Here is a 27,645-nt window from a genome sequence, read left to right as displayed (position 1 = left end):
GCTTAATACATATTTCTTGAATGAATGAATGAATGAATAATAAATAGTCTTGCAGTAGAATTCAAAAGGCTTTTCATTTCATGTTTATTATCAGTGCATCAACACAGAACATTTTATAATGATTAGTGACATGTGGATACCAAGTTTTTTCAAACACCAAGTGCTAGTGTGTTCTGGTAAATTTCAACACCCCCCCCCCCAGCAAACAATGAACACAATTTCAAGAGAGGGTGATACCATCAGCATAATTCACTCAAATTACAAAAATGTCAATACTTCTAATCACACACATGTAAAAAGACTCCTCAAAAACTTCACAATATCAAACTATAAAATTCACTCTGGAAATGTAGGCAGTCATTTTTCAAATTTTCACTTGCAGATTTTTTTTTTTAATGTTAAAAAATACGGTGAGGAGTGTGCTGAGAGAGGCGGAGAAAAAGGGGTTCCTGGTCGAGGGATTGGACAAGGCTGGGCAAGGACAAGTTATAAATAAGTCTCGCAGCTGGACACACGCGGAGGGTCTCGCGTCCACGCAGGCGCAGGGAGGACGTCCCCCGGAAGAGGGCTCATTTGTAGAGGATCTTCTGCAGGATGGAGTTGGCCACCTCCAAGGACTCCTCCTTCACCAGGACAATATCGTAAGAGTCCATGTACTTGTCTAGAAGCTCATCCACCTGATCATCAACAACAAAACCGCAAAGATTATCACGCAGAACAGAAAGCACGTCGTTCCGGTGCGAGCCCCACTCCTACGCTAGGTCTGTGGGCAAAGAAGGGACCTGAGTAACACAGTAAACTCACTTCCATCAAGTGTTTGAAATGAAGCAATGCTCTTAAGTGTTTGAATTCTTAAGGCTCATGGACAGAAATATTCCCACTTGGGGGCTTTTCTCCAAAATGGATTCTCTAGTCCAGTGGCTCCCAAATGGAGACGCGGAGCCAAGGAACATTGGGCTGGATTTTATTCTCATGGCCGGAGCGCGCCTGGCATGGAGTGGGGAGAGGCCAGCGAGGCCTGTTATACCGCACACCCCCCCTTCTCCACACCGACAGCAGGAGCCTGAGCTGCCAGCCCGTCGTTCCTTGGCAAAGGAAAGGGGTGAAGAGCAACCCAGACGGCTCCAAAGTGACTCCTTTCTCAGGAACCTCGGGCAGCAAGTGCCTGTCAAGTTACACCTTGCGGTTTTCTCAAAAGGGCGTTAGATGAATTTGTGGACTTACTCTATCATTCAGATATCCAATTTTCAGAATGTGTTCAACATTGGCTATTCCATCCGCCATTCTTAAGTCTCCTTGGGAGTCTCCCAGCAGGATGATGTTGCTGTTGTCTTTCAGTTGATTGAAATACTCTGTGTTTTTCAAGGCCCCGTCATGTTTGTTAAACACATGAATTAGATCTCCTTTAAATCCTTTGAGCACCCCCTATTCAAAATATATAAATCCTTTGAAATAACAGGTTTTACAGATTTTATGTGTTGTAGTTTCACGTTCATGATAGGTAAGAAGGACTCGCAGATGTACAGGCCTTTCCAGAGATACTTTAAATGTTAAACTCAAGTTGAAAGTCCAATTTGTACTTTTCATTTAGTTCCTAACCAAAAGGTACCATTTTATGTATCTTATAATGCACTGTATTGATCAGAAGAACTTGTTCAAATTACATTAGTGCTAATTCACTTCCTTGTTTCCACCCATGGATGTTAATTCTGTAGAGTTCTTGCATTAAGTAACATTAAGAAAAGTTATACTAGCCTGGCCGGTGTGGCTTAGTGGATTGAGCGACGACCCATGGATCGAGAGGTCCTGCTTCAATTCCCGGTCAGGGCACAGCCTGGGTTGTGGGCTCAATCTCCAGTAGGGGGCGTGCAAGAGGCAGCTGATGTTTCCCTCTCACGTCAATGTTTTCTTCTTTCTCTCCCTTCCTCTCTCTCTAAAGAATCAATGAAAAAACATTTTTTTTTAAAAAAGAAAAGAAGCCCTGGCCAGTTTGGCTCAGCGGTTAGAGCGTCGGCCTGCGGTCCAGGTAGACTCGGGTTCGGTTCCCACTAGGGGCGCATACCTCGGTTGCATTTTGTCCCTGGCCCTGGTTGGTCGTGCAGGTGGCAGCCACTCGATGTGTCCCTTTCACATCGATGTCTCTCTCTCTCTCTCTCTCTCTCTCTGAACAAAAAAAAAAAAAAAAAAAAGGGAAAAAAATGTCCTCAGGTGAGGATAAAAATAAATAAATAAAAAAGAAAAGTTCTGCTAATTTTAACATTGGTCTATAGCTCAGGGAACAAAAGTTTAAAAATTATTATTTTAAATATGGAGTCTTTGCCAATTTTTTTAAAATATGTTTTTCTTGATTTTAGAGAAAAAAGGGAGAGGGAGGGGGAGAGGGAGAGGGAGAGAGGGAAGGAGGGAGAGAGAGAGAGAAACATAAATGAGAGAGAAATATCAATCGGCTGCCTCCTGCACACGCCCTACTGGGGATCAAGCCTGAAATCCTGGCATGTGCCCTGACAGGGAACTGAACTGGAGACCTCTTTGTGCATGGGATGATGCTCAACTAACCGAGCCACACAGGCTGGGATATGGCTCTAACACTGGGCGAGTTGGGACTCCCATAGTAGGCCCATCAACTTCGCCTAATTTACTAAGTACACATGAAATAATCACTAACAAATGCATTGACATTAGAACATTTTCAGATTTTAAAAGTAGTTATAAAAAATGACTTGGTATGCTTACATTGTCATCAAAATCCATGAAGTTGGACACTACTTTGATATTTGAATAATAAACACCAGCTTGGCGGATGATTTCCTCCAGCACATCTCCGATTCCAGCCGAAAATATGAACACAGGGATATCGTGTTCTTGGAGCTTACCAAAGAAATGCTCATACCCTTCCCTGTGAGATGAAGGCACAAGCGGATTGGCAAAGCGAGGACCTCTCTTTTTTCACCTAGATGTTTAAAAAGCTACATGTTTCTACCTAATTCATTGGCTCACTTAGTTCTCATTTCAAAATACTGACCAAGGGAACAGTTACTGATGTCAGACACTAGCAGTTTTTCAAACAACAGTTAACTTTTTACCTTCCTTTTAATTAGTTGTACTAGTAAAAATAAGATGATTTTATATCTTTGAAAAATACTTTGCTAAAAAAATTTCAAAATGGTCTTGGTTTCGTAACTTTGTAAGTTAGTCTTGAATTTTTTAATTTGGAGAAAGGAAATGTAAATTAGCACTTCAAGCTCATAGGCTTTCATTCCCTACACCAGGGGTGGGGACTGTATAAGACCCACGAAATCAATATCAGCTGACATCACACGTCTCACCAAATTAGCCTGACCAAATAGAGCAGGCTAATTTTTAAGTTGATAATTTTGTATGGCCTGAGAACGATGTTATAAATATCCAAATGGCCTTTAGCAGAAAAAAAGTTCCCCATGCCTACACCAGGATCTAAAGTGTCATTCTCAGTTCCTGATCTCACCACTTTTATTATGTGACATGTTCTGGATCTATTTTTATATAGGATATTCTTTGTTTCTTTTCTTTTAAAAATTTTTTCATAAGAGTTTATTTAAGCCAAAGTGATAATATTGCCAAAAAACAAGATCTCAAATGCTCTCTATATGGGATGTTCTTATAAATTATTTCAATAAAAACACACACTTGAATACGACAGGTAACAACAGTTCCAGTCTAGACAAATAACAAGAAACTTACTTGAGCATAACGTCAGATTCTTCCACAATTTCTTTAAGTTTAGCTTTCGGTAAAGCCTGTTCAATGAGCAAGCGATGCGATTGAGTGTACCTGGAGTTTATGACCAAAGAAAAAGGCTATCAATTAAAGCTATTATCTTTATTACAGAGCATTCTTCAGTATGAGAAAATACAGTATTTCATTCATGATATTTTAGATTTATTGATTGATTTAATCGTCACTTAAGGATATTTTTCCATTAATTTTTAGATAGAGTAGGGGGAACAGAGGAAGGAGAGAGACATCAATTGGCTGCCTCCTGCACAACCCTGACCAGGGCCAGGTATGTATATGGCCCTTGACCGGGAATCAAACCCTGGGCTCACCAGTCCAAGGGCTGATGCTCTAACGACTGAGCCAAACCGACCAGGGCTGGATTTAAGTTTCAGATCTTTAAGTTCATTACAATGAATGTATACCACATGTCTCAGATGCAGTCCATACTGCATTTCCCAGTTCTCCCAAACTGTAGCTGATATTCGATGTCTTCTTAAGACTAAAAGGTACTAGGTGTACACCTTTCCTCGGCCAACGAATAAGGGATCCAACCTTGGGAGGCATAATCGTGTCTTTGATTCCAAGAGCGAAGCTCTTGTTCACCTGTTTGTAGTCTGACTTTTCATGAAATGCCTAAACACTGAAGATACTGCCTAGTGAGCAAGAGAGAGGATCCTTGCTATGCAAAGTTTTATATGGGGCGGACAGTTGTTCGCATGGAAAAATATATAATACAAGAAAAAACAATAATACAGAAATAAACTCTGTTTTGTATGCTCACAACTGTAAACCTAACTTTGCCCACCCCTGTATGCCAGTGCGTTACAATGGCATAAAAACATCTGTAATCCCACCATCTCAGTGCAACAGGTCTTTAGGACCTCTCCTCCCGACCCCTGAAGGCCCCTATACTATTCCTCAGTGAAACTCCCTCCCTGGGGGCTCCCATCCTGTCACTGAGCGCATTCTCCAGGGAACCTTATACTGTTGCGAGAAAATTCTAATTGCTAGACAGTCCTTTCGTGGTGCCAAGTCAGTGTTGTAGAGCCTTCCAGTCGGGTTCCAATTCTGCACGTTGAGTAAGTCCAACCTCTTTCAACACTTCGTACTGTAAGCACAGATTACGTGTGCAAAGTACTCCGGTGATGGGATAATGAATATAAATAACATCCTTTCTGCTCTCTTAAGATTCTAAGACCAGAGCCCTGGCCGGTTTGGCTCAGCAGTTAGAGCGTCGGCCTGCGGTCCAGAGAGACCCGGGTTCGGTTCCCGCTTAGGGCACGTACCTGGGTTGCAGTTTGTCCCCAGCCCTGGTTTGGTCGTGCGGGTGGCAGCCACTCGATGTGTCCCTTCACATCAGTCTCTCTCTCTCTCTCTCTCACTCCCTCCCTCCTTCCTTCTCTTCCTCTCTCTTCTTCTCACTCTATCTGAGCAAAATGTGGAAAAATGTCCTCGGGTGAGGATTAAAAATAAATAAATAAATAAATAAATAAAAATAAAAGATTCTAAAACCACCCAATGCTGCTCTCAAATCAAAACTCTCTATTCCTGCCCCCACCTGTGTGGCTCAGTTGATTGAGCAACATCCAGTGCACGGAGGTTGCTGGTTTGATTCCTAGTGAGAGCACATGCCCAGGTGTGGACTTGTTTTCTCTCAAATCAATAAAAACAGTAAAAAAAAAAAAATGTGTTTGCTATTTTAAAAAAATTCTCTATTCCTCAAAATATTCCTCTACCGGAGTGGCTCCAGCCCTGGGGCATCGTAGCGGGCCCCTCTGACACCGAGTCTGTCCGCATTTCTCTCCACGGCCTCCTCCCAGGGTGCAAGACAGTGCCGGCGGCGCACCCCGGTGCACGCGACCCCCGGCAGACGGCCAGTCCCTGGGACTGTCCCCGCGGGAGCCAGCTCAGCTCAGAGCCCATCTAAGTCCTAACATGTTTTCTCTACATACTAAGCCACGTCTTGTCCACATGCCTTAAAGAAAAAAAATTTCTTGTTCTGAGTTTAAAGCTTAAATGCAGAATTTAAAATTTATTCCTATTGATCTTCATCATCAAACAAACAAATTCTACACTATAAGAGTGATTAGAGAGTTAGAGTTTGTTTTATAATATTTAATCACCGCTCTAACTCATTGGACAATTTATTAATCTATTTACACATGATACAGGGGGAAAATACACCATTAGTTAGAACTGTTACATAATTGTATTTAATTGTATTATATTTTAACTCGCCCATTGCCCAATACACACTTACCATTCTACCATATGAGGGAACTTCTCTTGTATTGTAAGAACAGGATCAATTTCAATAGCATAGTATTTTTCCTTTAATTTCAGTAACTAGAAATAAACAAATACCTTAATCATGAAGAATGCAGAGTTGTCATTAAGCTGCTTAGTTTTATAGAAAGCAAAATATAAACAAGTGTTTACCATAAACTGCTTTAAATGGTAAAGATTAGATCATGAATATCTAATACATATAGCAAATGAAAAGATTGTTGTTGATTTTAGTTTACATGTAACTAAATATAGGTATATTTAGTTAAAAGCTTCCTTATTTTTTTTTCTTTTTACTTTTTTTAAATCTTAATTGTTGAATGTATTACAGATGTTCCTCATTTTTACCCCATTGACCCCCTCCACCCCACTCCTGTCTCCCTCCTGCCTTTTCCTACTGTTGTCTGTGTCCATAAGTTATGCATAAGTTCTTTGGTTTATTTCTTCCCACCCCTGACCCCCCATCTATTTGAGGTTTGTCAGTCTAGCAACCAATTTGTACTTCTTAATCCTTTCACCTTTTTCACCCATTTTCCCAACCCCCCTCCCATCTGGCAACCAACAAAATGTTCTCTGTATCTATGAGAATGTTTCTGTTCTACCTGTTCATTTTGTTTGTAGATTCCATTGTCGATAGATATGCATTCATTGCCATTTTGTTTGTTCATATATTTTATCTTTTTCTTCAAAAAGACCCTTCATCATTTCATATAATAACAATTTGGTGGTGATGAGCTCCTTTAACTTTTTCTTGTCTGGGAAAGTCTTTATATGGCCATCAATTCTAAATGACAGCTTTGCAGGATAGAGTAATCTTGGTTGTAGGTTCTTGCTTTTCATCACTCTGAATATTTCTTGCCACTCCCTTCTGGCCCCCAAAGTTTCTTTTGAGAAATCAGCTGACAGTCTTATGGGTAATCCCTTGTAGGTAACTAACTGCTTTTCTCTTGCTGCTTTTAAGATTCTCTTCTGTCTTGAACCTTTTACATTTTGATGATGATGTGTCTTGGTGTGGGCCTCTTGGGGTTCATCTTGTTTGGGACTCTCTGTGCTTCCTGGACTTGTATGTCTCTTTCCTTCACCAAGTTAGGGAATTTTTCTGCCATTATTGTTTCAAATAGGTTTTCGATTTCTTGTTCTCTCTCTTCTCCTTCTGGCACCCCCAAGATGCAAATGTTGGCACGCTTGAAGTTGTCCCAGAGGCTCCTTACACTATCCTCATTTTTTTGGATTCTTTTTACTTTTTGCTGTTCTGATTGGGTGTTTTTTGCTTCCTTATAGTCCAAATTGATGGTTTGCTTCTTGGCTTTACCTTCTCTACTACTGAATCTGTGTAAATTATTCTTTATTTCAGTTAGTGTCACCTTCATTTCTGACTGGTCCTTTTTTATGCTCTTGAGGCCCTCCCTAAGTTCGCTGATGTTCTCACTAAGTTCACTGAGCATCCTTATAAGCAGTATTTTGAACTCAGCATCTGTTAGGTTGCTTATCTCCATTTCGCTTAGTTCTTTTCTTGGGGTTTTGTTCTGTTCTTTCATTTGGGACCTGTTTCTTTGTCTCCTCATTTTGGCTGCCTCCCTGTGTTTGTTTCTGTGTATTACTTAACGAGAGGTATGGGGCTAGCTGAGACCAGATGCTGCTCGTTTGAAAAAATTTAGGAAAAACCTGAAGCAGGATCCAAGACAGGCTAATCCTATGGTTAAGCAAGTGGCAACAGCTTGGGTGGGCCTGAAAGTTGGGCGGGGCGGGGCCTCAGGGAGTCACCAGGGCGGGGCTACCAGTGTGAGTCAGGTTGCTGGAGTCCCAGATATGGCTTCTGTCTGCCGCCCCAGGGAAGGGCTCACCAAAGGAACAAAGGCCTCTGACAGCACCTCTGTCCCGGAGAAAGCCCCTTCTCCAGCCCTCGCTCCAGTGCCAAACAGCTCAGTTCTTCCCTGTGTGTCTCTGGCGCCCCTCGAGCTGCCTCCCCTCCAAGCTCAGAGGGAGAGAGTCCGATAAGTCCGGGCGCGGGCCCTTTAAGGAGCTGCCTGGGGCTCCAGCCGCCTCAGCCTCCCTGAGCCTCAGTTCCCGCTGGTTTTCCAGCCAGAAGTGATGGGGATTCTCTTCCTGGCACTGGAACCCTGAGCAGGGTGCCTGGTGTGGGACGAGGACCCCTCAGTCCTCAGGGAGGACCTTCCCAGCCGAGGTGTCCTCCTGATTTTATCCGCCACACGTGGGTGTGGCTTCTTCAATTCGTAGTTGTAGGACTTCCATTCAGCTTGATTTCAGGTGGTTTTGAATGATAGTTTGGTTGTAACTTTGATGTGGTTGTGGGAGGAGCGAGACCGCTTTTACCTATGCTGCCATCTTGACTTTCTTATTTTTTTAAAAGTACTTTCAAGCCTGGACAGTGTGGCTCAGTGTTTGAGTGTCGACCCATGCACCAAGAGGCCACCGGTTCAATTCCCAGTTGGGGCACAGCCCAGGTTGTGGGCCCGATCCCCAGTGGGGGGAATGCAGGAGGCCAGTCGATGTTCTTTCTCATCGATGTTTCTATCTCTCCCTCCCCTCCTCTCTCTCTAAAATGAATAAAGAAAAATTATTTTTTAAAAAATATGTTGAGTGCAATAATCCATAGAATAAACCTAAGTTACTGAGTGTTTACTATGTGCCAGGGATGGCTATAAGCACTTTGCATTCATTCTTGTTTGTATGAATGAACCTGAAGAAATTCTCAGGCAAAAAGGATAATGAAGTTTTCAGTAACTGGATTACTGTTAGTGCTTTTACCTTTTTTCGACATTCATCTGAAACCAGCTTACAGTTATCAATGACATCTAAAAAGAAAAAGCAAACAGGCATGAAAAGAAATACTCTCATTGATGAATAACTTAATACTTTTCTTTTAAATTTAAATGCCAAGTCAACTAGCATGGTTATGACAACCGCTGGTGTAGTGCTATAATCCATGTGGCACTGCTAGAGAATCTAATGGTTGGAAAATCCATGATTTAGTGATTGCTCATATACACCACTCGGCTAGATCATTCAAAGTCTTCAAACACTGTGAACTGTATATTGACCGGTCCCTTTAACAGCATTCTTTTTAATTAAATAGAAGTAGGGAATACATCTCTGAAACAGACTTTTTTCTTAATAAAATGTTAAATGGAAAATCTGGAAAATCGAGATTGTAAAGAAAATAGAAGTTATAGTTTTTTGTGTGTTTTTTTGCATTTATCTTCAGATAGAACAGGAGGGAGACAGGGAGGAAGAGAGAGAGAGAAACATCGACGTGAGAGAGACACATCAACTGGTTGCCACCCACACGACTCCAACCAGGGCCAGGGACAAACTGCAACCGAGGTACATGCCCTTAGCGGGAACTGAACCCGGGACTCTTGGGTCCTTGGGCTGATGTGTTAACCACTGAGTAAACTGGCCAGGGCAGAAGTTACAGTTTTTACCATTTAATAATAAATTACTAAAATTTTAGTGCATATCCTTTCAGTCTTAAAGTTTTATGCATTATCAATTCAGTAAGAGATTAAACCAGATCCACACTTTTTTTTTTTATCCTCACCCAAGGACATTTTTTCCATCTTTTGTTCAGATAGAGTGGGAGGGAGAGAGAGGAAGAGAGAGAGAGAAAGAGAGAAACATCGACGTGAAAGGGACACATTGAGCGGCTGCCACCCGCACGACCCAACCAGGGCCGGGGACAAACTGCAATGGAGGTATATGCCCCTAGCGGGAACCGAACCCAGGTCTCTCTGGACCACAGGCCAACGCTCCAACCACTGAGCAAAACTGGCCAGGGCCAGATCCATACTTTTGAATTCTTCTTTTTCACTTCACGGTGTAGTCTTTTTCATATGATTAAAAGCTCTCCACAAACATCATTCCTGATAGCTGGGTAGTCTCTGTTATGTGGGCATGATATCATTGATACTATTTCTACAGTGTTAAAATTTTTAGGTTGTTTCCAAGCTTTTGCAATTACAAATAATTTTAGGTTGAACTTACGTTTCCATGATTTCTGTGAATACAATCTTTTGTCCTTAATTCCTTACTTTCAGGATTACTTGATTGGGAATTACTGGGCCAAAGGGTATGATTTTTAGAGGTTTTTATGTAACTGATCAAGGTGATATCTCAATCGCACATGGGCCAACAGTAAGCGAGGGGGCCTACATCACTGCTTCTTTGTCAGGTTGAAGGGTATTATTTTATTTATTTATTTTTTTTATCCTCACCCGAGGACACTTTTTCATTCTTTGTTCAGATAGAGCAGGAGGGAGAGAGAGAGAGAGAGAAACATCGATGTGAAAGGGACACATCGAGTGGCTGCCACCCGCACGACCAACCAGGGCCGCGGACAAACTGCAACCGAGGTACATGCCCTTAGCGGGAACCGAACCCGGGTCTCTCCGGACCGCAGGCCGATGCTTTAACCGCTGAGCCAAACCGGCCAGGGCGAAGGGTATTATTTTAAAAACTCACTGCCAAGTTTGGAAAACAAAACAGGCGTCTTATCTTAGCAAAACATTTTAACCTGATAGTCATTTAAGAGCTTATTCTTTAAATTTACATTTAAATAACACAAAAATTTAGTAGCATTCCTAGAAAATGTTACTCATTGATAAATGCTGTTTCTGTAGGTTAATCCAAAATTTTAAATCTATTTAAATATTGCTTGAATAATGATCAGACCACATTTGGAGAAAAATTTCAGAAGTCTTTATTCCCCTTGCAACGAAAAACATTGAGAAAATAGCCATTTATCTAACACGGCGGGGGGGATCCTCAAAATATAATGAGAAAAAGTAGGTCTACAGCCATACTACCCTGCATGTGCCCAATCTTGTCTGATTTTAGGAAAAAGGTAGGTCCCCTCACTTTTTTTTTTTTTTTTTTTTTATCCTCACCCGAGGACATTTTTCATTTATATTCAGATAGAGTGGGAGGGAGAGAGGGAGGAGAGAGAGAGAGACAAGAGACATCAATGTGAGAGAGACACATCGACTGGCTGCCACCCACACGACCCCAACCCGGGACAGGGACAAACTGCAACCGAGGTACATGCCCTTAGTGTGAACCGAACTCGGGACTCTGGTCCACGGGCCAACGCTTAAACTGCTGAGCCCAACCGGCCAGGGCGGTCCCCTCACTTTTAATCTCCAAAAAGACGAAAGGAACCCCAGTCTTATAGTTCATATGATAAGCGGAAAAGGATCTTAAAATAATGATTGCTTTCATGAATTTGTCATGAGCACCACACTTACTATGACATGTTGGACATCTTTTCCCTCTGTAGGAAAATCTACTCAGTGTCATATCAAAGTCTGTTATTACCTGTAAGAAAAGGGGAAAAGGCACTATGAAAACACAACCGTAGGCCAGACACGTACCTCAAGCTTCCTAGAGGCACAGGGCTTGCCCGGTACCTGGCTCCTAAACTCTCCTACGCTGAGTTTTGTAGTGCAGTTCATATAAAAAGTCCTGAGAATTCCCTGAACTACATGGTAATGCCTTACATTGTTACCACATAAAATTGGATTAATCAGTATAGGAATCTGCAATTGCAGGTAATGTGGTTACAGTTGTTCATTGAGATAAAACACTGCACAATTTCAACCTCCTTGGTCAATGTACAAAAATGCTGTGAAAGCAATTAAACTATACGAAGCTCTTAGTTATTGACACTGTGCCATTCTAGAGGTAACCTGTTGATATAGATAAATAAACTATACCAGTCAATGAATGATACTGGTAACAGTTTGCCAGCTCTTGCAATTTAGGAGATTGGGTTAAATACTTTTTCAAAATGTTTAAAGAAATAAATGATTTACTTTGACTGGATATCCAGATTATTGATATAGTTTGCATTTAAAACAGCCCTTTAAAAAAAAATCAGTTATCCCTAATAGTGACATGTTAATTTGAACTATGATTTATTTAATTAAAAAATGGAAGAGTGTGCCCTGGCCAGTTTGGCTCAGCGGTTAGAGCGTCAGCCTGCGGTCCAGAGAGACCCGGGTTCGGTTCCCGCTAAGGGCACGTACTTCGGTTGCAGTTTGTCCCCGGCCCTGGTTGGTCGTGCGGGTGGCAGCCACTCGATGTGTCCCTTCACATCGATGTTTCTCGCTCTCTCTCCCTCCCTCTCTCTCCCTCCCACTCTATCTGTACAAAAAATGGAAAAATATCCTCGGGTGAGGATAAAAAAAAAAAAAAATGGAAGAGTGACTTGAAACCATACATATTTAATATTATTCTTTTTTCTTTATCCTCACCCGAGGACATTTTTGCATTTATCTTCAGACAGAGCGGGAGGGGGGAGGGTGAAGAGAGCGACTGGCTGCCCCCACACGGCCCCATCCAGGCCGGGGACAAACTGACCAATGTACGTGCTCTTAGCAGGAACCGAACCCAGGACTCTCTGGTCCGCAGGCTGACACTCTAAATGTTGAGCCAAACCGGCAAGGGCAATATTATTCTTAAAATAGTTTAGTACTTATGCACAGTATTAGTTAACTTAATACTTAATATTAAAGTAAAGCTAAATTTATTTCACAGCTATTAATTGTTTTCCCCAACAGGGTGTTCTAGGTATTTTTGACCAACTCGAGGTATATCTTGCAGATTTTACATTCTGAAAGGACAGGAAAACTTATTTATCTAAACTTTCTTTGCTCAGATTTCAGCAAAACATGAGATGAATGTGTCTACTTGAACATTCAAAATAACGGTTTAGCAATACAGGCTTCTTGACAATTATTCACCTGAAGTTTCATAGCTCCTCCTTTGATAAGACCACAGATAATTTCTTCTACTCTTTTAGGGTTCTTGATACGAACGGAACTCTTCTGGAATTCTGGCATCTAAAAATAAAAGGAAATTAACTGAATATTTTAAATTCTTCTTTTCTCAGGTTCCTTTGATAGCAAACAGAGGCTTATATTGTTTAAAAGTTTTTAAATTTTGAGGCATTGTATAAAAACAAGCAAGCTACTGTATCACTTTACCATTTATACACATAACTTTTAAAAGCATATCAGTAGTTTCCATTTAGAAGATTATTAAGACAAAACTACATTTGTAATAAATATATTACCAGAACGAATCGTTTTTCTAATTATAAACGTCATGCATGCTTATTACTGAAATTACAGAAAAAAAGAAATTACCTAGAATTCTGTTACCCCAAGAAAAACAATCATTTCATTTTTCATTATTTTCATTTCTCTTATTATAAACATGCATGTATATGAACATAGTTTATCTCATTCTCATAATATACTTTTGCATCTGGCTTTCTGAAATTAATACTATTACATATACAGTTATAAGAAAATGAACAGAATTCATTAACCAAAATGGAATGCAAGAAATTGAATGGAGAATATTTGAACCTTGTGATAAAGAATTTTCTTGGAAGAATTTTTCTGCTTAAGATTTAGTTTGTATTCATATTTACATTTTCAAAAATTTCTAGCCAGCAAGGAAACAAATGTGATTATTCCTCACAAATTTATCTCTGTACAGATCATTCAAATATATTTAATATATTTAATTTGAAAAGTTGCTTCAAGATGTTTGCTCCTTTATTGTACCATCTCCCAAATAACTTAACCATCTCCCCCCAAATTTTTAGCATACATTTTACAACAGATTTATTTCAAGTGAGGACAACTACTACAAAGTATAAGACCAGCGGGGCTTAGGCTGCTACAAGGATGATGCCATGCAGCCTCCAGTGGTTCTCAACAATTTAATGTTTTTCCCCTGCCCTACCGCACCCAGAATGAACAGCTCAGAGAAAATTCAGCACAAGCACAGTGCTCTTACGGCACGTGTACACGTAGACCGAGAGGAGGAGATTATGGCCCACTTCACAGTCAGCTGCACTGCATGAAAAGACAATAACAGAACCTCAACTCAAGGTTCTATGTTGGTTTGAACCCGACAATCTTTATTCATTTCCTATGCAGTCATTCTGGGTATGTTCTCACCAATATTAACATATTCACCTGTGTAATAGACACAGTTATGAAATATTCCCTAGACCTTATACCTTTGCTACAAGAGAACCTGACCAGGTAAGTCTATCAGATCCCATGCTCTCTACATAACGGACAAAATTAGAAAAATCAGAAAAGGGCTAACCTGTTTTCCAGACTGGAAGATGGGTACAGAAGTGTATAAGAAAGAGAAATGCTAACATTAAAAGTTTCTCCATGAATGAAAGACCTGGAACCATAATACATTTAAAAAAAAAAATCCTCACCTGAGGATATTTTTCTATTTATATCCAGACAGAGTGGGAGGGAGGGGGAGAGAGAGAAACATTGACATGAGAGGGACTCATCGATGTGAGAGGGATGGGGACTGAACCGCAACCGAGGTACGTGCCCTTGACCAGAACCGAACCCACAACTCTTTGGTTTGCCGGCAGCCGATGCTCCAACCACTGAGCTGGCCAGTAATACACTTTTACTTATTTATTTATCCTCACCCGAGGAGATTTTTCCATTTTTTGTTCAGATAGAATGGGAGGGAGAGAAGGAAAAAGAGAGAGAGAGAGAGAGAGAGAGGCAGGCAAACGAGGTACCTACCTGCCCTTAGTGGGAACCGAACCCGGGTCTCTCTGGACCGCAGGCCGACGCTCTAACTGCTGAGCCAAACAGGCCAGGGCCACAATACACTTTTAAAGAGCAGTATTTAAGTAGGATAAGATAACTTGCAAGGCAACTAACCTTCATACAGTGATCCTTTTTATTTTTTATTTATTTATTTTTTTGGTACATGCCCTCAGGGGGAACCGATCCCGGGACTCTCTGGTCCAAAGGCCAATGCTCCAACCACTGAGCCAAACCGGCCAGGGCATACAGTGATCCTTTTAATTTAACTGGACTTGAAAGGGTTTCCATGATTAAAGAAGTTTATCTAAATATTTATAGTAATTTTTCAATAGATTAGACAAGCAAATAGGCACTTGTTTCTAGATTCCCTTTCTCATTCATTAATCCATTCATTTGCTTAACAAAGACTGACCATGTGCGCCCTCTGTGTCAGACATTCTTACTGGAGGCTAGGATATGATGATGAGGACCACTTAACACAGGTCTCCTGTTGAGTTTTAGGAACCACTGCTGTTTTGGAATATTGATTCTGTAGCACCCTTACAAACACCTCAGCTAGTAAGTTCATCTCCTAGCAGCTGCATCCTGCTCTAACCTCTGCCTTAAGTGACAGATACAGTCATCAGCATACGCTTGATTCAATAACTAACTCATCATTGAAAGCGACAGGTATATATTCACCAAGGAAAGGAAACATTTTGTTTCAGCGTATCTGTACTGAGGAGGACATCCTGCCTCAGCAAGCCGCATCTTCCATTGCAGATAATGGATAGGAGAACAGCACCAGGACTACTTCCAAGTAGGCTGGTTTCTGCTCAGCTAACAACTTCTAGATGGGCTATTCCAAATAACTGGGGTCCGAAAGGGAATCAGGGGCTAGGGGCATTGGTGTCCCTGCTTCTGCACAACGTACCACCATTCACTTTCAGATACAAAGTAGTGGATACCCAGATACCACTGGGCTGAAATAACAGTGATGAAAACAGATGAAAACGCAGCTACTTTCTCCAGAGAACACAAGGGGGTGGAGGACACAGGTGTAAGAAACATAAGAACCATAATTATATCTGCCTTGGTTTATATGGTAACACTACCTCCCCAACCCCCTACAGTACACATACAGTATGACTAAATACTCCTCAGATACCGGGCATCTTACTCAAATATTTTAGAACAGGCCTAAGAAATATAACTTACATATGAAATATGCCGAGGATTACCAGAATATCAGGACATGAAGAAGCACACGCAAGAGCATGCATCTCATCCTGCTGTTCGTTCCTCCTCAAATCCCTTCTCCCACATTCTTCTTGGACAAAACATACCTGCTTGGTGGCACACAGTCGCGATGCTTTGCATTTGAAGGAAAAGTTACTGTGAATTGTCCAAAGACTTTTCAGTTTGATTATGATACAATTTCATGGAAAACAAACAAGAGGCTAAACACGCCCTCCTTTGTGAACGAAAGGAAACGGGTTCATCTGTAAGGCCACAAGGCCACAGGCTGGGGAAGGAGCGGGGCTTTCCTGACAAGACTCAGGATATGCTGATTGACTGGGCCCTGATCTGAATCAACCCTAAAGATGACTAAAAAGAATCCAACACACGTTTATTCTGGCTGATCTTTAAAATACTGTATTTGGCCCTGGCTGGTGTGGCTCAGCGGTTAGAACGTTGGCCTTCCGACCACAGGGTTGCAGGTTCGATCCTCTGCCCCAGTTGGGGTGCGTGTGGGAGGCAACCAGTCAATGTCTCGCTGTCTCTCCCCCCTCCCTCTCCCCCTCCCTCCCACTCTCTCTAAAAAGCAATGGAAAAAATATCTTGGGTGAGGATTAACAACAAAAAAAGACAAATAAAATATTGTATGTGTACAGATAAACAAACTCCTATTAGTCTACTTCCATATTAAAAAAGCAGTGATTTCTAAAGAAGGTGATTTCCAAGATACACAAGTTTACTGAAAACTCTATCTCAATATTAGATAATTTGATATTATTTTACAGATACATTCATTGAGATATCAATGAGTAGCTGCATGGTATAGTCACAAAATTGTCCTAGTGATGTTTACCTGTATTTTTCTTAAAATAGCCTACATAAAAATGAGTTTAAATTACTTGAGAATTTCTGTCAAAAGCTCTCAGAGGATGTATTTTTTTCTTTGTTTTCTAATGTTAACATTTGGTATAAGCAAAAGACTTCATGACTGCATTGGTACAAAGGAGTGGGCACTACAGTTTCTATGTAAGTACGTAAAAAGTATAGATTCAAAGGCACCTGTTCAGACTGGTACACTGACTCACATACACAGAGGGTTCTATGATGTGCTGGGAGAGTATGCATTACTGCATGTTAGTGATAATCTCCCCCTGCTTCCCGCATGTTTGTCCTGTCTCCATATTAAGGTCATGTAGATCATATTCTTTCATTTGTTCATTCTCCATATAGTCATTAAGTATAAGGCACTCTGTTAAGCAGGTCTGAGCGATACAGAAGTTTTACTAAGATATACTTCTCACTCAACATACATCTTCCATATAAGATGGATTATAATAACTACTGCCTTGCCAAGACATCCAGATAAAATACAGTGGAACAGAGACACTGAGGTGGTTTACTCCAGGCAGGATTTGGGTATGCCGAGACTGGTGAGGAATCCAAGTACGTGGTTAATGGGGAGAAAGAGAAATAGCTGTTTGTCTAAAACCCAGGTGTGCATGGAAAGGAGTGTGTGTGTGTGTGTGAAAAGTCTAGAAGGAGAGACCTGGAACCAAGCCATGGAGAGTTAGGCTAACATCCTAAGGAGCTTTCCACCTACAAGATGTATCAACGTTTTTAGAAAATCAAACCCAAGGCAAAAAGTGTGTAAATTAATGCAGTGATAATAAAAAATATGTATGTATATACCATCTTTGGCTTCTTTTCTTTCTATAGCCTTTCGTGGGCTGACTACATGGTTCCTTGCTTCGAAAAGAGTCACGTGTTAGAGGGTTCCAGGACCTGAGTAATACAAAAGTATGTGGTAGGGCATTCCTACATCACTTGTATTCATTTTGATTAAAAACAAACACATAAAATGACTCAAGCAAGAAAATACATTTATAGTGACTTGATTCTACATGATCAGAGACACAAGCTCAATACCAATGCATCAAATAGTAATGCAACGGAGGCAAAGTTCACATCCGTGTATCAGGCTGAACCATAGGAAATTGCCAACACTGGACTATGTTTGACATATAAAAACGGCAGTTGCAGATGTTTCATCGTAACAGCAATAAGGACGCGGACAATAACCAGTTCTTGAGTCAGCTTCCCCTCCCATCATACACTGGGTGGAACGTTAGACTGAACCAGAGGTTTAGTAACTGCACGCAAAGTCATCTGCATGCTAAGTCATGTTCTGGTTTACAGGCTCAAACCAGAAAAAGAAAGCTAGAAAGTTGTAACCAGGATAAAAACAATAGGGAAGGGGAAGAACAGGGGGAAAGAACAGAAAGAGGAAATAAGAGAGATCATGGGGAGAATGGTGGATTTTAGGATTTCATCATTGCGCATATGGAGAATGGATATAATTTTTTCCACGTGTACAAATAAAGATGACACTTACATAGTTCCAACACTCACTAACATAATACAGGAGATTGACAGTTAAGAGTGCTTACAATGTGCTAGTAGGCACTTCACATACTGTTTCATTAAGTACAAATAAGAATATTTCAGTTATAAAACAAGGTCAGAGGACCTAATATATAACATGGTGACTATAGTTTATAACTATAAACTATTATATAGTTGAAATTTATATTTGTGTATAATTGAAATGTGCTGAAAGAGTAGAACATAATGCTCTCCCTCTCTCTCCCTCTCTCATACACACACACACACACACACACACACAAGTGAACATGTGAAAAGTAGTGGTGTGTTAGGTAGACAGAGGAACCCTTTCCCAGTGCATACATGTACCAAATCCTGCAGTGTACACTTCGAATATCTCCCAGTTTTATTTGTCAATTATACCTCAATAAAGATGGGGGAAGAATGTGAATAAGAACATGAAGTCGGTGGCTTCGTCCCTGTTTCTTAAAGCTGAGGTTGTTGCCCTCACATAAGCGCATGACAGCTATCAAGGACTGGGGTAAGACCTGAAGCCAGTTCTGACTCCAAGAACAGTATTTTTCCTACCTCATCCCAATGTCTATAATACAATGAACTCTACTGCTGTCCAAGGAGTTTTTCTTTCATGTAAATGCTTGGAATTTTTAATTCAGAGGCTTATGATAAAATATCTCATGCTGTATGATTTACGTGTGTTGTTGAGCAAAGAGAATTTAACACAAAAAGGAATGGGGTAGCCATCTTACATGCTGAGAAACACTCTAATGCACACTGTATTTCAAGCAAGAAAATGTCAAAGGTAAGTTGAAATTCAATGTGACGTATATTTGAGGTTCTCCTGTGTGTCAAACACTGTGAAGAAAGATCTGTGTAAAGTCATAGTCCCATAACGAATGATCTGGTTAGAGGCAGAGGTAAAGGTGGTGAAGAGTCACCATTAATAAATGGAACTGGAGATATTTAAATACCCACCATTTTCACATGTACAGCAGAATCTTGATTACTCGTATCTTGGTTATCCAATCTTCTGGATTTTCCCAGGTGATGTCACAGTAAAAGAGAGAGAAAAAAGGTACACGTGACACACATACATTTTAGGCTCTTCCTGTATGTTAATGACATACTAAGGTGGTACTTTTGGATTGATTTAAATACCAAGTTACTAAAGTCATCCTTTTCCATCCTTAAGAAAAAAGTAAAGCCCTGTACTCAGTAAAGCCCTAGCCAGTGTGGCTCAGTTGGTTGAACATTGACCCAGGCACCGAAAGGTCACCGGTTCAATTCCCAGTCAGAATACATGTTAGGGTTGTGGGTTTGGTCCCTAGCTGGTGTTTGTATAGGAGGCAACTGACTGATGTTTCTCTCTCTCACCCCACTCCTCGCTCTAAAACCAATAAAAACATTTTTTTTTTTTTTAAATAAAAAGAAGCTCAGTAAGGATTTTAGTCTATATCTCAAAGTTTGGGGTTAAAAGTTTTATAAGGAGCCCTGGTTGATTTGGCTCAGTGATCAGAGCACTGGTCCGTGGACCGGAGAGTCCCGGGTTCGGTTCCTGCTAAGAGCATGTACCTCGCTTGCAGGTTGTCCCTGGCCCCGGTTGGGGTCGTGTGGATGGCAACCACTAGATGTGTCTCTCTCTCTCTTCCTCCCTCTCTCCCTCCTGCTCTATCTGAAGATAAATGCAAAAATGTCCTGAGGTGAGGATAAAAAAAAAAGTTTTATATGGAGAATTTGCAGCTCTTCTATAAAAACTTCTGTAGTGTTAATAAGATCTGAACAGAGTTAAACCGAAGCAGATATTTGCAAAAAAGTGCTTAATTACAAGAACATTCGATTAACATTTCCTCTACATGTAAGGATGAAGCTTGTGGGAAAATTATACATCACAATTACTACACCAGTGCTGGAATATAGAAAAAGAATATAAGAGGAAACATAATATATAGTCACACTTATTCTTTAATTTTCTCATATTAAAATCTTTAGTTTTATGAAATGGTGTGACTGCGTCCTGAGTTGTTTGAATCTAACATCGTATCTAGCACAAAGCAGATATGTGATAGTGGTTGTTAAATGAATGATCATTGTAGGGATTTGGGTGAAATTTATATATAACTAGTTTTTAAAATGAAATAAGCAATTTAAAAAAAAATCTTAATTTTATTTTCTTTTTTGCAGTATAAATCTGAAGAAAAAGTAGTTATTTTCTTGATGGCACTCAATGACTTTAGTTTATTTTAGATAGTAAAATGTTATAATAAAAGTGCTATTTTAAATGGGCAATTTAGTTGAAAGATAAAAATATCAGATTTTTTTCTTAAGTTCTAGTAATAGAAGTTGGACAATAGTCTGTGTTCTTACAATTAAAATGTGTTGTAGGAGATAAATAAAAAGTCCTTATATTCTGAAATCCATTCCCCCACCTTCCATTTTAAGTGCATAAAACTGGAAAATGTCTTATAAAAAAGTATTCTCCATCTCAGAAAGGCTATTAGTAAGTTGATGATCTTTAATTGATGGTATTTTAGTTTAGAGATAGACAAACAGAACCATCCATGTGAGAAACAGTGATCGGCTGCCTCCTGCACGCCCCCTACTGGGGATCGAGATCACAACTCGGGCATGTGCCCTGACCGGGGATCAAACCGGGACCTCTCAGTCCATGGGAGGATGCTCAATCCACTGAGCCACACCGCTGGGCTATTTATTTATAAAACCAAAGCACAGACTACTAAGTGCTTATGGTTTTTCTTTGATGTTTAATATCTGAAAAGGAGCCTGGATTTCTAGAAGGAGCTACTTAAATAAAACCGTTTTATTCGCTTGAAAAAGAGGAAGGAGAATGTGGAAAAGTACAATGGAGTTGACAAAAACACCACATACTCTGTGAAGCAATGGAAAAGCCCAATGCAAACAGAATTCAAGCAGTGAAGGATACATTTTAGTATCTGGGAATCTAAGCTCCTTTTATTACACATGTCCAAGCACCCAATTTCTCTCACCCCCAACCCCCAAGTGTGGCTCTTTCTGGAATGTTCATGCTTAGTTAAAAAAGAAAATAAAAAGCAGTGTTAGTAGGTGAAAGAGTAATCAGCTTTCTCGTGGTCTCTTCAAATTTTATTTTGAAAAACAAAACCAACCCCTCCCACACACACACACACAAACAGAGTAATCAGAAATGTGCAACTGCTAAATTTCCAACTTTAGTAAATTATTCTGGATAATTAGGGCATTCCCTTTATAATTTGGATACTGTGCCAATTCCAACTGCAGATCTTTCATTCTTCCCAATCCTCACCAGCAATCTGACCCAAATTTATCCTTGCTCAAAAATAATCTCACATACAGTGATACTGGGGTCCTAGGACAAGAATCAGCCCATGGTCACTATCAGTATAAAAGTGTAAAGACGGAGGCATAAATGTCAGCGTTCTGGCACAATTCTGAGAAGACAGAAAATGAGGGCAGGGTATTTTTAAACCAATAGGCTTGTAAACCTATACTTGGTATATAAAGTTCTGGCTTCCTTTGCCAACAGTCATCTGTCGCAAATGCTTCAGGAGCAAGAGTTGCTGGAAAAACACATCAAGTGTAGGAGACACGTTCAAAAATAGAAAATACCAGGCTTGAACTATGAACTCTCTTCAAAGGAAGTTTTAAGTCTCTGGAATCTTGAAATGTGGACGGGCTGATGTGGAAGGTGGAGAAGAATTGCTCTGGCTGCTTTCTGGGGGAGCTCGGACCTGTACTGTAACAGTGTTCATTACGAGGAATATGTAGGGCAAGGCTAAGGACTGAAGCAGAGGTACCGGGAACTGCACTGCATAGCACAAGCTTGGCAACTGAAGTCTCAGCTACCCTGGTCTTTCATTCTGAGATGATTAACTTGACCTTGAAAATATATTGATGAATCAATGACTGAAAAGCTCTATGTCAACATGAAAAATAGTTATTTGCCTTTATATAAATATCTGAATGAAAGTTGAATACTACTAAAGGCCCATGAGCTTCTGTCTTATGCAAAAATGAAAAAGATTAAGTTCTTTTGTATAATTAGCTTGAAAAGTTATGATCCTGCTTTAATTTTGATACATGAAGAATGATTTAAACTACACACCAATAAGGTGATGAAATCTTCAATGGCAAACTGTATTCTAGTTACACAGGAAAGCATGCATCACTACAGTGAATCCAAAATCGAACTGTAAGTTTATTATTTCCATAGCATTAGAAATCAGCTTCTTGAGGCATTTAAATAATTCTCCCTAATTAAAATTTCAAAGCAGCAGTAAAAAAAAAAAACAACAAACAACAAAAAAAAAAACCCTAAGGAGATACATAAACTGGAAAGTGAAACTTTCTCATTACAGATATAAAACAAACATGAAACTGAAGAACAAAAGCTGGGAGAAGAGAAGGTAGAAGGAAAGAGGAAAAATACTTTCCAAAGGCTAGTTTTTTAAAAATTGGCAATGTATACCAATTTTCTTAAACAGTAAAACTTTGCTTCCTGGTCAGAATTTAACGGACACTAATTAAAATACATAATTTCAGAGCTTAGAATTCATTCACACATCCTCCCCACCTGCACTACCCTAATATCTAATAGCATTTTTTCAAGATGAGAGAAACCAAGGCAAACAGAAATTAAGTAGTTTAGACTGATTACCCTTAAGGCACTCTGAGTTCTTCTGTCCTTGAATTTGTCCTAGAACAACAGCACAGGTGGTAAGCAATATCCAGAGATGCTTGGATATAGGCTGCCAATAAAAACCAAGTAAACGGCTTTAAGAAATTGTCTGCTATATTATTAACTTTTCCTGATTAAAAACAAACTATAAAAAAAATAAGGTAAATTCAGTTATTTATATCTGATTTAGTCATAATGCTCTCCCTTTTATGGTAATATATATGTTTGAATCGTAATTTACAATATACAGTTTGTTATAAACCTTAGAGATTCATCAATTCGTGAAATACCAGTATAATCTATCCCATGCTATCCTGGATAAGGCTCAGCAGCACAAAATAAAACTTAATTATCTTTATTACTAGCCATAATAAATAGGTCCTAATTCTAGAGACACAAAGCATGTGGCTATCAGCAAAACTGAGTTACATGGCAACTGAATGAACAACAAAATCAGATCTTATACTTTTTTCCCCCTCAGAAAGAAGTTTCTGAGGGTACTTGGCTTTTTCTTAACATCTATATGTCAAAAAAGAAGCTCTTAAAATTAGATCCTATAAATTTCTGAGACCTCGAGACACTACAATGTTTTACATATTCAGACCTTTGCAAATTACAATTTTGCATTACACTGGGTCATTCTATTTTCAGTTTCTTAACTTATGTTTTTAAATGCCTACAATTTCAATCAGATACTAAACCAAATAAGAAACAGATCAAGTTCGACAAGAGAAGCTCATTTGCCCACATGAACTGTACACACTTACCCTGAAGGTAACCGGACCAGATACACCAGCGAAAGAAAATTCTTCCTGTCTGAGAAGTCCTAATATAGCACAAGGTGCAACAGAGGGGCGGTTCCAGCAGCCTCAGCTAAGCCCTCTGCAAAAAACGGGCCTGTGACTCATTACTACACAGTGCCTTATTATGCTCTGGGTGACAGGCTGGCTAGCTCATCAGTCTTCAGAACACCCTCGATCGAAATAATGTGTCAGTTCAGAGAAGGCAAATCTCTACTATCAGAGCACCAGCAACTTGCTGTGCATAGAAAAAAGGAACTTCGATATTAACACAAATACTTCCTTCCTCATGGTGGTTTTATTTTTAGCCGTCAATGTACTTGTGGTATGTGAGTTCTGTGTGAATATTATATTTCAATGCAAAGTAAAAAAAGATGTGGTGGTGGTAGGCAGGGTTAGGGCAGGGGCAATGGGCATTGCTCAGTGAATCCAGAGTTTGCACTGGGAAGGTGGAAGGTCTTCCAGAGATGGATGGTGCTGGTGTTTGCACAACTAGTGAGAATGGTAAATGTTTATGTATATTTTACAATTTTTAAAAGATTAGCTCTAATTTAAGACATGTGGGGAAAAAAAGACATGGCGCAGGTAGTCTTTACTGCAGGGTGGTGGGATTTAAAGGGATTTTAAAGGTTTTTCTTGACATTTTCCTATGTAGTGTGAAAATTTTACCACCACCATGCATGGAATTTGCTAAAAAAAAAAAAAAAAAAAAAAAAAGCCCTGGCCGGTTTGGCTCAGCGGTTAGAGCGTCGGCCTGCGGTCCGGAGAGACCCGGGTTCGGTTCCCACTCAGGGCGCGTACCTCGGTTGCAGTTTGTCCCCGGCCCTGGTCGGCTGTGCGGGTGGCAGCCACTCGATGTGTTCCTTTCGCATCGATGTTTCTCTCTCTGTTCTTTTCTCCCTCCCACTCTACCTGAACAAAAAATGGAAAAATGTCCTCGGGTGAGGATTAAAAAACAAAAAAATCTCAACACAAATAGTGGGAACTAATTTTTATGATTAAAAAAATTGAAAAAAGTTCCTTTCCTGCTGGAAATAAAAGCAATCAAACTCTTGTGAAGAAAAAAAAAATTAGCTTTTATTTATTTATTTTTTCAGTAATATTTTAACTGTTCGAACTGGTCTTGCTTTCGGCCTGCGCAGTGGGATCGCCGTGTGCTTACACCATGTGTCAAGGCCTGATAAGCACCTTTATCAGTAGCAACAGGGCTGAGGGACACTTCTGTAAATAAATTCTCGTATCAGTCTTCTCTCTTCCATGCGCGAGAGAAATCAAACCCACGCAACATTTCAGTAATAAAACTCTGTGAAATAGCATTGTTAAAAACACCCTCCCCAACAAAAACCCCCAATTTTTTTAATTGCTTTATAAAAAGGCCACTAACAAATTATCCAAACTTGGTCTCTACCAAATGTTAAAAATTTGGCACTGCTATCTTATGTTAGTAAGAAGACGAGATTCACAACAAAATACTCCTCTAAGAAGAAATCTTTTATACCTTAGCAATGGGGGTTCAAGAGCAACGAGGTGATTCATTTTGGAAATCCTTCTGTATTAATGGGCGAATATGATGATTTAACTCTCCTCATGTATTAACATAGTTAGCAAGGATGAGAATTTTAGAGATATTACTTTGAAAGGTGACTTCAGATAAATCATTCTCAACAACGAAAAAGAACCCGGGAGTGAGAGTTGTACACCCTTTTTGGAGGGCTAGTAAGAAATACGATGAAAAGATTTAGAAGTATGCATTCCCCCTGGACAAACCAACGTTGTGTCCTAAGGAAATACCGCAGGGTACACAGATACTTAGTTGCAAAGATGTATATTGTAGAGTTGTTTTATATTACTGGGAAACTGGAAACAATCTAAATGACCAATATTGAAATGTTCATTAATACAGGAGATGCGAGTAGACTGCAGTTCTACACATAAAATATAAAATTATACAGTTCTTAAAAATAACTATAATGAAGAGCTAAAAGGTACTGTACATTTATGATGTGTCCGATACTTCTTAAGCACCTGATATTCCTCATCTCATGTAAGGCTCATAAGCCTAGAAGGTCTGTGCTATTATTATCCTCATCTTACAGGTGAATAACTTAAGGCTTGTAGCTGGCTGGTCGCAGACATGAATTCAAACTCAGGTCACTCTGGCTTCAGAGCCTGTGCTTGAAAACCCCTGGACAGAAGGCAGGAGGGAAGTGGGAGCGGGGAGGGAGGGTCAATGGGGGAAAAGGGGAGACATCTGTAATAATTCCCACAATAAAAAATAATTAATTAATTAAAAATAAATAAATAAACCACTCGAAAGTACTGCTCTGTGACAGCAATAGTTATAGATGTACTGATATGTACCTGATCTACTAATTAAAAAATGTTATGAGTATCTATAGCAAGAGTCCAATTTGGGGGATCAATCTTTATATTAGATTAGGAAGTCTAAAATAGAACACATAAAACAATACAGATGATGGGATTATTTTCTGAGCTTTATAAAATAAATGAGTTCCTTGGGGGGGAAAAGCCTTTTTAAAAATGTTACAGTAGTAGCATCAATCATGTCCATAATTTAAAGAGAAAGTTAAAATAAAAACTTCAGAATCATATGGATAGATTAAACAATGTTTCTAAAATGGAGACAGAAGCAAGAAAGTCAGCCAGTTTGCTCTGAAACAAAACAATGCTTTATAGCATGAAAAGAGAGATGGCCACTGATCAAGGGGGCTGTTCTGGTCTCTGCGGCAGGAGATGGCTTTGGCTTTGGCTTTGCTGGTGCTCCGCCCGCCAGTCAAAGGAGAGCCTGAGCAGAGGAAATAGGAGCTGCCTCCAGCCTATAGGGGGTAGTGGGGGGTGTGATGGTGTGTCTGGTGGACTGTCCTTCCAGGGGGAACTAATTCTTCTAGCACTTTCTTACCCTGTGTGTCACAGTCCCAGAAGCATGTAACAGCCCTTTATATGTATATTAATTTATTTTAATGAGTATAGCCTTAACAGAAAGATAATGACCCCCCTCTCCCACACCACCTTTTGACAGATAAGGAATCTAAGATTTGGAGAGGTAAAGTTTTACAAGAGCTGTACCCCTTTTTCCTACTATAGCATGCTGTTTCCAGGCACAATATGCACATAACAATTACACGAGAGGCTAGAGAGAACTATACATGAGAATGTTTTGAAACTGTGCCACTTTTGAAACTGTGCACAGAAAAGGATCCAAGCAAAACACTAACTAAAAGAAAGTGAATTTTGCTTCAAACAGCTGTTGGGGACTTCACTGATTTATTTATTTATTTTTTTTAATTTTTTTTTTTTTTATCCTCACCCGAGGACACTTTTTCATTCTTTGTTCAGATAGAGCAGGAGGGAGAGAGAGAGAGAAACATCGATGTGAAAGGGACACATCGAGTGGCTGCCACCCGCACGACCAACCAGGGCCGGGGACAAACTGCAACCGAGGTACATGCCCTTAGCGGGAACCGAACCCGGGTCTCTCCGGACCGCAGGCCGATGCTCTAACCGCTGAGCCAAACCGGCCAGGGCTGATTTATTTTTTGAGAGGGGCTATAAAAGATCTAGAAGTAAGAAGTCATTAAAGGCTATTAGCACAATGGACTTTCATCTCTGGACAATGACTGGGCCCTGTTGCCTTGGAGTTTCTTTACTCATTGTCATGAAAACAGAAACCACTCATACACCACTCCCAATGCAAACTCGACACCTGACCTCGGTGCCCAAGAGCAGAGGGCTTCTCATCCAGGTCTCTAAGTGTTGGAAGGTCTTCTCCCCTAGTAATACCAAAGCTGTCTGTTTTCATCAGTGGAGAAAAGGACATCCATCTGTACTTCTCAGTAACTAGTTGCAACTT

At 40.1% G+C, this 27,645-nt stretch overlaps 2 protein-coding genes across 16 annotated transcripts in view; both read right to left on the bottom strand.

Moving 5' to 3' along the window:
* Positions 1–27,645, bottom strand: part of RP9 (RP9 pre-mRNA splicing factor) — a 167,758-nt gene that overhangs the window by 58,114 nt on the left and 81,999 nt on the right. The gene's annotated exons all lie outside the window — the stretch shown is intronic.
* NT5C3A (5'-nucleotidase, cytosolic IIIA) lies at positions 68–23,872 on the bottom strand. Of its 5 annotated transcripts, none has more exons than XM_036247359.1 (12): positions 23,742–23,872; positions 22,954–23,044; positions 19,257–19,311; positions 17,571–17,663; positions 12,804–12,902; positions 11,307–11,376; positions 8,812–8,858; positions 6,017–6,102; positions 3,721–3,810; positions 2,734–2,896; positions 1,225–1,425; positions 68–677 (listed from the first exon to the last, which is right to left on the bottom strand). In XM_036247359.1, the coding sequence occupies exons 4-12, from the start codon at positions 17,571–17,573 to the stop codon at positions 570–572; spliced, it is 867 nt and encodes a 288-aa protein (XP_036103252.1). In that variant the 5' UTR covers positions 17,574–17,663; positions 19,257–19,311; positions 22,954–23,044; positions 23,742–23,872; the 3' UTR covers positions 68–569. The 5 variants fall into 5 exon arrangements, with proteins under 5 accessions (XP_036103252.1, XP_036103253.1, XP_036103251.1 ...); XM_036247360.1 differs by having other exon boundaries at positions 19,257–19,308; XM_036247358.1 differs by lacking the exon at positions 17,571–17,663.

This window comes from Molossus molossus, unplaced genomic scaffold (assembly GCF_014108415.1).
Source record: "Molossus molossus isolate mMolMol1 unplaced genomic scaffold, mMolMol1.p scaffold_m16_p_7, whole genome shotgun sequence".
Classification (NCBI taxonomy): Eukaryota; Metazoa; Chordata; class Mammalia; order Chiroptera; family Molossidae; genus Molossus; species Molossus molossus.
The sequence above is the reverse complement of the archived record's forward strand: the minus strand, read 5'-3'. Positions and strand labels throughout refer to the sequence as shown.

Excerpts from the sequence above, each read along its gene's own strand:
- NT5C3A (XM_036247359.1), bottom strand. Across the intron at positions 2,897-3,720 it reads GAATCTGACGTTATGCTCAA|GGAAGGGTATGAGCATTTCT; the intron begins GTAAGTTTCTTG and ends TTCATCTCACAG. Across the intron at positions 1,426-2,733 it reads TCATGGATTTTGATGACAAT|GGGGTGCTCAAAGGATTTAA; the intron begins GTAAGCATACCA and ends TATTTTGAATAG.